Below are 11,962 nucleotides of genomic sequence, written 5' to 3' on the forward strand. Positions count from 1 at the left end.
CAATTGACCTCTAAGTGACCTCTAAAAGGTCAAATAGCCACCCTACTTGACCTCTAAAAGGTCAAACAGTCAACCCACTTGACCTCTAAGTGACCGCTAAAAGGTAAAACAGTCAACCCCCTTGACCTCTAAGTGACCTCTAAAAGGTCAAACAATCACCGCACTTGACCTCTAAAAGGTCAAACAGTCAACCCATTTGACCTATAAGTGGCCTCTAAAAGGTCGAAAGGTTACTCCACTTGAACTTTAATTGACCTCTAAAAAGTCAAAAGATTACCCCACTTCACATCTAAGTTTCCTCTGGAACGTCCAAAAATCACTCGTTGTGTCCTTCAAGGGACCTATATTCACCCCACTTGACCTTTCAATATACCTCTGAAGTTCAGAAAGTTAGACCAACAAAGAAAATGGGAGGTCGAAAGCCATCAATTGTTGGAACAGTTAGATTGTTTCACCGAAAATTAAACATTGTCAAAGAGCTCAAACAGGAAATAGAATATCAAATACACTCAGGTTTGGAACCCGAAGTTGTGTCAGTAACACATGATGAATTCAAGAGAACCATGTCACAACTAGACGAACTTGTCGACCAGCTTACACAGTCGGAAAATGTGGACGCGGAAGACTCCCTCAACGATGCAGCATGCTTGACAAAGCTAAAAGTTGAAGTTGCACAAACTGTAAAGAAGCATGAACGTTCATTCCGAAACACTTCAACGCGTCCAAGCAGCGCCTCTTCATCACGCAGTAATCGAAAACCTGTTCCCTCTGCACCTGAGTCTCCGGGAGTTGTTCAAAGTATGCGAGATACACGACAGCAACAACAAATCAATGATTTGGCAGACCAGCAATCAACATCCAACCCGATTACTATTCATAGACAAGTGCAGTCTGCCATGGGAATTTTGCAAGAAAACTCCAATAGAGTCATCAGTTCTGATGTACAGAATAGTCTCCAGCCATCAGCACTCGAACAAACAGACTCTGACAACGTAGCAAGCAATCAACATCAGCACCTTCAAGCAATAGCACCAATTGTGAATCCAGCAATTGTTTCACAGAGCTCTATTGACGCAACTTGTGCGTTCCCACAATTGTCTACAGCTTCAAATATTCAACTGCCAGTTTTTATTGGAACATTTCCTCCGGCTGAAAATACTTTCGCCCCTCCCAGGCCCATTAATAACACCGGCCTAATTGAAAATGTACCTTATCATAGGACACCTGTTCCAATTTCTTTCGGCAATCGTTTCCAAACGCCAAGCCATTCCGGCCCATTTCAGGCATATTGCACAAACAGTTGGTCAAACTTAGCAAACGGTAGCTTTGAGCCCTCAAATGTAACCCCTCGTGGACCTGTTTACCCAAGCAGCCAAAGCTTCGGTAATCAAAACTCCAACCCATATCGTCAACGGAACATTCACCGCTCAGTAAAGCTGCCGGACATCCGAATTCAGAAGTTCGATGGAGACCCACTCAAGTGGAATGAATGGAGCAGCATGTTTTCTTCAACTATCCACAACAACGAAGACATCACTGACACTGAACGAATGAGCTATTTGCAAAGTTTAGTCACTGGACCGGCAAAGGATTGCATCTCCGGATTTCTTTGCAACCCAAATTTTTACTCTTCCGCCCTTCAAGAGCTCAACAGACGCTTTGGAAACCCGCAAAACGTTGTCGGTGCCTTAACAAAAGAACTGGAAGCTTTCCAAAGACCGGCTATGAATGACCACGCAGCTTTGATAGCTTTCGCTTCGCTGTTAAGAAAAGTTGTTCAGACGTTTGCCTCACATGGCTTCAGTGCCGACCTAAATGCGACGTACTTGCTCAGGATAGCCCGAGATAAGCTACCAAACACAATCATGTTGAAGTGGACCGAACATGTTGTTGACAACGACTGGACAAATCCAGGTCTCACAGAGCTTTCCGATTGGATGGATCGGCAATCCAGAGCCTTCGAACAATTACAAGACACATTTTCATCAAACACTAACAACCATTCAGGTCAACAGAACCAATCACAGGGTTCAAGTTCCTTCAACAATCGGAATAAGAACCAAAATCGTTCAAATTGGACACAGAATTTTCCAGGAAGTAAAAGTTCATTCCCCAGCAATAAAAGTTTTGAACACAATAATACAGCAAATAAGAACATCGGTAGTGCAAAGCCTCAGCAATGGACGGCTAACAGTAGCAACAACACAAACGGAAGCTCCTCTTTCTCTGGTTCAAAGCAGCCTATGAGAAATGCAACAGCAAATAGGAGCAGAACAAAATGCCCGCTTGATCAACAAGATCACTACATTGGCAAGTGTCCACAGTTTCTCAGTCTCGATGTCAGCAGACGCAATAGCGAAGCAAAGAAGAACTCTCTGTGTTTCAATTGCCTGAGCTCCAGTCACGCCGCCAAAAACTGCTCGTCAAAAGTTCTATGCCGACATTGCAATGGCAAACATCATAGCCTTCTCCACACAGACAGACAAAAAGCACCCGAATCGACAAACATGACAGCAATTGATCTGCCAATGTGTGAACCACTAGATCAACAAGACAAAAACAGTGACATTCCAACTCAGGTTTACAATCCTGGTTTCCCATCAAAAACGAGGAATCAACTACAGGTAATACCTGTCACCCTATTCGGAAATGATAATAGAAGACATAATTGTTATGCCATTCTGGACAATGGTAGTACCATTTCATACGTCCTCAACACCACTGCCGACAAGGTACGGGCTCCAAAGACTTCAGAATTCGATCTGAATGTATCGCACGCATTTGACGAATCCGTCTTGCATGCAAATCTTGTTCGCTTGGACATTGGAAAGTTCAATAGCGGTCAACCACTCTTCCGTTTAAACTACGTTCATGCCGTGAATAATTGGACTTTCAACGATGCGCCTGTGAACGATTTGAACGAAGCGTGCGCGTCCTACCCTCACCTTCAACACATACATTTTCCTAATCTTAGTGACAACAAGATACAGATACTTTTAGGTGTTGACGCTACCCAATACATTTTGGAACGCGAGTTCCTTCAAGGACCCTCAGGAAGCCCCTTTGCTTTACGCAATCTTCTCGGTTGGACAATTACTGGCCCAATTAAACAAAAAAGTAAGCCAATCCAACAGGAAACAAACTTCTTATCCCATAGTTATAGAGCCTTCGACCACGCACTTACAAATTTAACTGTTGATACTGAAAGACATCTCAGTGAATGTGTGACCAGTTTCTGGAAAATAGAGAATACAGGAACCGAGTTTGAAGAAACTGCAGATACTTCAACAGACAGTAAAAGAGCAGTTCAAATATTACAAGATACAATCCATCATATCGGAGACAGATATGAAATTGGTTTATTTTGGAAACAGGACAGTAAATTAGAAAACAACTATCCGGTTGCCAAAGCACAACTTGACAGCCTTCAGCGCCGACTCAACAAAGATATTGAGTTGAAACAGTTGTATGAGAAAACTTTGGACACAGATTTAGAGAAGGGTTATGTCAAACCAGTAACTTTCTCAAATCCAGCACCAGAGAAGATTTGGTACCTTCCCCATCACCCCGTCACCAACCCCAACAAACCTGGGAAAGTCAGGCGTGTTGCAAACGCCGCATCTGTTTTTAAGAAGCAGTCGCTAAATAAAAACCTTCTGTCAGGCCCCGACCTTCTCAACAACCTGGTCGGCTTACTACTTCGCTTTGGCCAGAATTCTGTTGCAGTAATGGCAGACATAGAGGCCATGTTTATGCAAATTTGCATACGAACAGAAGATCAGTCATGTCTCCGTTTTCTTTGGCCTTCAAACAACTCCGTACAGCAGTTCCAGTATACGCGATTCATCTTTGGAGCCAGATGTTCACCAACTACAGCAATATTTGTCCTCCAAGAAACAGCGAAAGACTTCGGAAACACCGCTACAAAAGATCTAATATTCAACAGTTTCCACATGGATGACTTTGTACATTCGTTCGTCAATGAACAGAAAGCTGAAACTGCAGTTCAAGACTTGCGACAAACACTCTCTAAAGGAGGTTTTAGTCTAACTAAGTTTGTCTCAAACTCTGTTCAATGTCTAAGCAAAATACCCAAAGAACATTGTGACAGTGAAAAAGACAAACATCGTGTCTTAGGCGTAATGTGGAATACAGTTAATGATACTGTCTTCCACCAGAAGCTTGCCAAAGTTCAGGAAGACAAAACGGACTACAGACCCAGAAAGCTCCTTTCTCTAATTGCCTGCTTGTTCGATCCATTAGGAATCATTGCCCCATTATTGATTACACTAAAAATCATCTTGCAGGATACTTGGAAAGAAGGACTTGCATGGGATGATCTCCTGTCAGACGAGAAACAGAAAGCAATAAAAACATGGATAGAACAATATCTAAATGTGCCAGAAATATCAATGCCGCGATGTTTTGTTTCTCCGATCGAGCCGTCTCCGATAAACCAGTTACATTGCTTCTGTGATGCCTCACAGCTGGCTTATGGAGCAGTCATATACATCAGATCTCAATCAGCTAACACCATTTCAACTGGGTTTGTTATAGCTAGAGCTAAAGTCGCGCCACTAAAGCAAATCAGTATCCCGAAACTTGAGTTGCAAGCAGCCGTATTAGGATGCAGACTAATGCAATTTGTTTCCAAGCAGCTAACAATACCAGTTGTCTCAAGACACTTTTGGAGCGACAGTGAAGCTGTCCTTGCCTGGATTAAAAGCAAAGACAAATTGAAAACTTTTATTGCAAACAGAGTACAAGAGATCCGCAACAACACAGACGTCTCCAAGTGGCAGCATATCAGCGGAAAACTCAACCCCGCAGACCATGTCTCCCGAGGAATACCAGCCTGTGATATCAATGTGTTCTGGTTAACACCTCCAGCTTTCTTAAGTGATCCCGAAAGCCATTGGAAGAACTCCTTGGGTAACAAGGAGGAGACAAACGTCACAATGGAAACATCGAACGATGAATGTATTATCGACGTCAGCAGATTCTCAAAATGGACGAAGTTAATGCGCTCTATGGCTGTTGTCATTAGGTTCATAAAGAATCTCAGATCGAAACAAAGAGGCAAACTAGAACTCGACGACATTAACGAAGCCCGAATTTATCTCTTCAGAAAATCGCAAGAGAAGTCCTTCAAAGACGCCATCAAAGACATGAAACAACACAGGCCTTTGTCAAAGAAAGATCGTCTGCTCTGTTTGTCCCCTTTTTTTGAAAGTGGACTTCTTCGCGTTGGTGGCAGAACAAAGCGAAGCTCGCTACCTTTTGACGCCAAGCACCCCATCATCCTGGACTCTAAAGAGCACAGCACTCAACTCTACATACAGAAATGCCACGAAATTTGTATGCACATTGGAGTTGAATACACCCGCAACTACATACAACAGAGATGCCACATTCTCGGAATCAGAGCTTTCTTGAGAAGTTTGGCCTTCAAATGTTTCGACTGTCGCCGCTTCCGAGCACAGGGACTACAGCCACCGATGGCAGACCTGCCAGACATTCGTTTCCAGGAAACTCAGTCACCAGTCATCTTCACCAATGTCGGCGTGGACTACCTTGGACCGTTTGCCGTCGTTCATCGAGATTCAGAAGTGAAGACCTACATCTGCTTATTCACTTGCTTCGTTACAAGAGCAATTCACCTGGAAGTTGCAGAGGATCTCAGCACAGACAAGTGTTTGACAGCAATCCGACGCTTCATCGCTCAACGCGGCCAACCGCGCTTGTTCCTGTCAGACAACGGATCCAATTTCCTGGGAGCGAGAAAGCAGATCAGAAGAAGACCACTGATGTTGGTCCACGACTACATCAAAGATCAGCTACTGAACCAGTCTTTCGAATGGAAACTCAACCCTCCTTCTGCTCCTCACTTTGGTGGGGTGTGGGAGAGACTCGTTCAGTGTGTTAAACGAGCTCTTCTTTTGAACCTCGGCTCCGCAAAACTCACCCCAGATGTCTTTGCCACGATCGTCAGTGAAGCCGAGTGTCTTGTCAACTCGCGTCCACTCACTCACGTGAGAAGCAACCACGAAGACGACAACCCACTTACACAAAACCACTTCTTGCTTGGAAGGCCCTTCTGCAATGTTCCTGGAGCCGTTTTCAACGAGACACTTACCTTGAAGTGTTCGGCGTGGACGCAGGTGAAGCAGAGACTTCAGCAGATTTGGAAGAGGCTGCTAACCGAGTATGTTCCTTCGCTGAACAAACGACAGAAGTGGACGTCTTGTGAAGCAGCTTTGGAAGTGGATGATGTTGTCTGGCTTCTTGAAGAGTTTACACCAAGAGGAATCTGGCCGCTGGGACGAGTCACACGGACTTTCACCGGCCCCGACAACATAGCTAGGTCATGCGAGGTTAAGACCGCTTTAGGCAAATTAAATAGACCAGCTGTAAAGCTTATGCATGTCTACCCCAAACCCACAACCAGGTTAGGGTTAGGTTTTGTGGGCCCGGAGGAATGTGGGCCCGGAGGATGTTAATGCTAGAGATTAACTTCTTACGTTTATTGTGTTTTACCGCCTTTTGTAAGTTGATTTGTTTTCCAAAAGTTGTAACGAAAAGTCATGATGATGAAATGTTGTAAAACCGGAAATGATACTCTTGCTTGAATTGTGTAACCTGAAACAAAACATGAGCAACTAAACTAATTGAAACTTAAAGCTAAGACTCAAGACAGATAACGACCTATCACCCTTCCCAATGCGGACCAGCGGAAGCATGGCGTTATCATTTAGACTCGTTCAGTGTGTTAAACGAGCTCTTCTTTTGAACCTCGGCTCCGCAAAACTCACCCCAGATGTCTTTGCCACGATCGTCAGTGAAGCCGAGTGTCTTGTCAACTCGCGTCCACTCACTCACGTGAGAAGCAACCACGAAGACGACAACCCACTTACACCAAACCACTTCTTGCTTGGAAGTCCCTTCTGCAATGTTCCTGGAGCCGTTTTCAACGAGACACTTACCTTGAAGTGTTCGGCGTGGACGCAGGTGAAGCAGAGACTTCAGCAGATTTGGAAGAGGCTGCTAACCGAGTATGTTCCTTCGCTGAACAAACGACAGAAGTGGACGTCTTGTGAAGCAGCTTTGGAAGTGGATGATGTTGTCTGGCTTCTTGAAGAGTTTACACCAAGAGGAATCTGGCCGCTGGGACGAGTCACACGGACTTTCACCGGCCCCGACAACATAGCTAGGTCATGCGAGGTTAAGACCGCTTTAGGCAAATTAAACAGACCAGCTGTAAAACTTATGCATGTCTACCCCAAACCCACAACCAGGTTAGGGTTAGGTTTTGTGGGCCCGGAGGAATGTGGGCCCGGAGGATGTTAATGCTAGAGATTAACTTCTTACGTTTATTGTGTTTTACCGCCTTTTGTAAGTTGATTTGTTTTCCAAAAGTTGTAACGAAAAGTCATGATGATGAAATGTTGTAAAACCAGAAATGATACTCTTGCTTGAATTGTGTAACCTGAAACAAAACATGAGGAACCAAACTAATTGAAACTTAAAGCTAAGACTCAAGACAGATAACGACCTATCACCCTTCCCAATGCGGACCAGCGGAAGCATGGCGTTATCAATCAACACTATCTGTAACCAACAGTTTCGATTTTGACCTGTTCAGGTAGCAAAACATGCAATGGATTTAATTATTGCAATAGTCATTAATTCCAATCCCTCAGCTTAAATTTGCAATTTTACCAGACTACAAAAATTATTGTGTCCCAAACCATCACGGTGAGACTTAAAACCCGACACAGTCTTCAATTAGGTTGTCATTTTAATTATTACACTCCACAGGAAAAGGTATTTCTTTCTTATAAAGGCGAATTGTGTCTATCAATGGTTACTCTTATCAACCCTATACTTAATTTTATTACCTGAACTTTTCCGATAACTTTCAGATAATGAACTTTGATTGTAATCGGGAACAAAACAAATTCAGCTGAATAATGTTTACTCTCTTTCAGTTATGTTTGACGAAAACAAGTTATGCCTTCTTTTTTTCACTTTTTTCACTAATTTCCTATCCATTACTGTTTGCACACCCTAAAAATTTCTGAAAATTTCTCGTCTAGAGTTGCAAAACGTTTAACGACTAAGAAAGCAAAATATCTTTCCCTGTTTCAATTCCTTTTCACGCCCGAAAAGAGCCGTTTCGGTACATTGGACAGCAGTTCATAATTTTTTGCAATCCCTCCGGTATAGTAAGCCCCATAACGCTACAACGCAAGCAAACGTTCGAAAAACTTTTGGCATGCAAATGAACAACGAAATGCTGATCTCTGAAGCTTTCAAATTTGACCTTTGAAATGTTCGATACCGTTGCAACTTTATGGGACTGAATATAAAGATTGCTCATTTAAGACGATGTTGAGAGATATCGAGTTTGCTCTAGATTTGCTAGGGTCCTTAACAAAATGACCAAACAAAAAAAACAACCGAAATCTATGGTTTCGATTTGTGTCTTCAGCTTAAAACAAATATTTTTTCTGACCAAGATTACCTACTAAATTAGAAATCACTGTTGGACAAAAACTCTTTTTTAACGTTCTGAAATTTCCTTTTGTCTATCAGATACAAAATTAATAAAACTTGAGAATCTCTTTAACTCTTTAAAAATAATCAAAAAAGAACATGGTTGGCTGCTCGTCAACTTCTCCATTTTAACATATCTTTAGCTGGAGATACAACAAGGAGGCTCAGTAATGTGCGTTTGCACAATATTCCGACCCAGCTCGTCTACATTCTTGACTTGGCTACCAAATGAGTAAGAGATAGAAAACTTTCAAAAACATACATATCGGTCAACAAATCACTAATGGAAAAAAAATAAAGCTACGTTAGAGGGCCGATGAAACTTGTCAAAAACTCCTACAAAGAACTAATAAAATTAAATAACAAACATTAATTACGCCCAAAACTCGATATCTATATTTAGAAAAAAATAACATAATCAAACTTGGATCAGATAAAACCTGATCAAAACAAATCATCCTATACTTCATTAGAAAAGATATGGGTACTGTCCTCAATACGATTGAGTAACAAGTCGACAAAAAATAGCAATTGAAACTAAAACTATTATAAAGATTAAATTATAGCTCACTGAAACCAGCTGTGGCCTGACAAAGCCAAAAATCGACTGAAAAACGATTTTAAAAAATGGCGGAACTCAGAAGAACAAATGTTTTTGAGAACAAATATTTTTGAAAGTCATAGAGACTTAAGCTTTCAACCAGAAGGGATGTATTAAATTGCAACACCTCCGGAAGTCAATTGCGCCTGTTAATAATCACACTAAGTCACAAGACTACCAAATAACTACAAATAGAGGAAGAAGACAAAACTTCAAATTTTTACGACATCACAGAGTTGAAGGCACTATAGTTATAATATGTTATCTGCAAGAACTGTAAATCAGCAATTGCTTCTCATCTGAACATCAGCGAGTCTTCTTTATAGAAGGACTACGTAGATATGACAATGAAAGAACCCGAAATACTGATAAGTATAGAAAAATTTCTTATAAAATTATATGGTCGAAGCCATCCGACAAAAGATTTAGGCAAACATGTCAACAGTAAGCGATTCATATCAAAAAATGTTTGTATGAGAAAAGTGGTCGAGATCTCTTATCAATGAAGTTGAGTTAAATGATGACAGAAATGGTAGAAAAAAAGAGACCAGCTGTTTTTAAAATTTCATTTGAAATTCATTAAAACAATTAGTACCAACTGTAATTGTTGAAAAGGTTAATTTATACTTTTGAGAAAGCTATTGAGACCCATCTTTGTCAGGTATATGTCGCAATATATCAAAAAAGACGAACAAAAGTATAAGTTCAAAAAAAATCAAACTTGAGAGAAAACTGTGTCTCGGTCCATAGAAGAATAATCTATTCAGCAAAAACAATTAGGATATTCAATTATGCCATTTTCATTTTTGTGCCTTCTTCCAACACTGCATTCCTTCAATTGAACCTGACAATAACGTGATAACTTGACAAAAACCTATAAAATGTCCAATTTTTATCAAAAATCAAAAAAAATTATTCTGAAAACTCGTATTATCAAAATCAAGAAACCACAAGTTAAATATAACACCGATACAAAAATTAATTTAGAGCTCTCAGGAAATGAAATGAGTTTTGGCCTATTTCTACTGAGACTACACAAGTTGAGACAAATAAGGTAAAGTGGTGGCAAAGTTCAAAAACTCACCGACATTTTCTTAAAACAAATATCTTTTGAAGTCATAAGAGACATTAGATATCAACTGAAAACAATGTCTCGGTCCACTTATAGGTCTCAATTATGTCTTTGATTTGGAGACTAAGTCTTTGATTGGACTACAAAAAGTATAACAATTGTAAGCAAAACATAAGAATGCCATAAAATTTTATACAAAAATATTTGCCAGCCACAACAACTATGAGCTTAACTCTGAAACCACAATGAGCCCTAATTTGAAATTCTTGTCAGTAGTTAACATAAAAAACAACAAATGCGGGAACATTTTGAAAGGCCGCGCCAAAATACAATCAAAAAATTTTTATTGTAATGATCCATGGGGAGATCAAGATCAGCTCTGATATTGCTGCGCGTCTAGGAAAAATTTTAATTGTTCAAATGGTTGCGAAATAGGTCAATTTTTAAACAAAATTTTTCAGTATATCGAAAATAAAAAAATGCATTTAGTTGTCGACGTCCAGCAAATTTAAAGAAAATGGGCTAAATAGCATATTCGGTCTCGTTTTTGATGGAAGTCATAAATTTTGAAACTAGCATGAATTCTAGCCAGAAAACTCGGATGGAACATTTCAGCAAACCTCACTATCTTCAAGGATTACACGAATAATAGTACCGTTATAAATTTTAACATATTTTAGCAAAATTGACGAAAAATGGGACAAAAATTACGGAAAATTGGAAGGAACGATAGCATCGTAATTCGGTCGAATGTTCACAAAACCTCAATCGGCCAAAATTGACTGCCCATTTGAGTATGCAGTCCCCCCCCGCTAAAGTGGGTCGAAACAATTACATTCAACGGTGCTTTCAGAACAGCACGTTTTCAACTTACTCAGCTTCAATTAAATTCTGCAGTCCAGGTACTTCACAAGTGTCAAAACGGACATATATTCCCACGCATTTTGGTTCCACGCTTTTTTGTCGACTGGCTGCTTGAAGTTTACTGTTCATAGCTAGCAGAAGTTTAAATGTAACAAAGTAAACCTTAGCCTCAAACAAGCAAATCATTCTCCTTTGCTCAGAATTAAAAACACTTCCTAAAAAATTTCATATAATTTACAAATAAGAATATAGAAAGAACATATTTAGAAAGAATTATGAGATTTGAATGAATACAAACGTTGAACCATGCTACCGGAATCTGTCAGAAAATTGAAACATTTCCAAATTTCCATTTTCGCGTCTTCAATGATATTTCCTGTGATCATCCATTTTACGAAATTTACAACACCTTCTTTGCAAATACGATAAGAAATTATAATCATAATTAGGTATTAATGCTTCCTCATCTCTAACGTCTAATAAAAAATCACAAAAAATCTCAATGCTGAATGTTTCCCTATAGTCCCGATATTGAATAGAATTCTTCAAATATTGATGCAAGTTTCCACTGACAAAAGACAATATAAAATGGATCAGAATTTCAAAACCAATTGGTTGTTAACGTAGGTTGTTAAGGCAAATTAACTCTGCAACTCATTTCGTGTATAAAAAAGCTAACATACCGCTAAAAAGAAATGACCAAAACTATAAAATATCTTCCAAAACGTCAATGCAGTCTATACATTAAAACTTTTTTCCAACTATCGGGTAAATAGATTTGAAATGCCTTTCCAAGTGCAAATGCTAGTTTTTTCCAAAGGACAGATGCCAGTGTCATTTTATTGATGTCAAGCTCTCAATACCAAGTG

General features: G+C 40.1%; 1 protein-coding gene across 1 annotated transcript; it reads left to right on the forward strand.

Moving 5' to 3' along the window:
• Positions 1-407: 407 nt before the first annotated feature.
• LOC142351628 (uncharacterized) lies at positions 408-7,347 on the forward strand. Its single transcript, XM_075403766.1, has 2 exons — positions 408-6,448; positions 6,756-7,347. The coding sequence occupies exons 1-2, from the start codon at positions 408-410 to the stop codon at positions 7,345-7,347; spliced, it is 6,633 nt and encodes a 2,210-aa protein (XP_075259881.1).
• The last annotated feature ends 4,615 nt before the right edge of the window (positions 7,348-11,962 follow it).

Source organism: Convolutriloba macropyga, chromosome 13, assembly GCF_964194025.1.
Source record: "Convolutriloba macropyga chromosome 13, txConMacr16.3, whole genome shotgun sequence".
In the NCBI taxonomy this organism is placed as follows: domain Eukaryota; kingdom Metazoa; phylum Xenacoelomorpha; order Acoela; family Convolutidae; genus Convolutriloba; species Convolutriloba macropyga.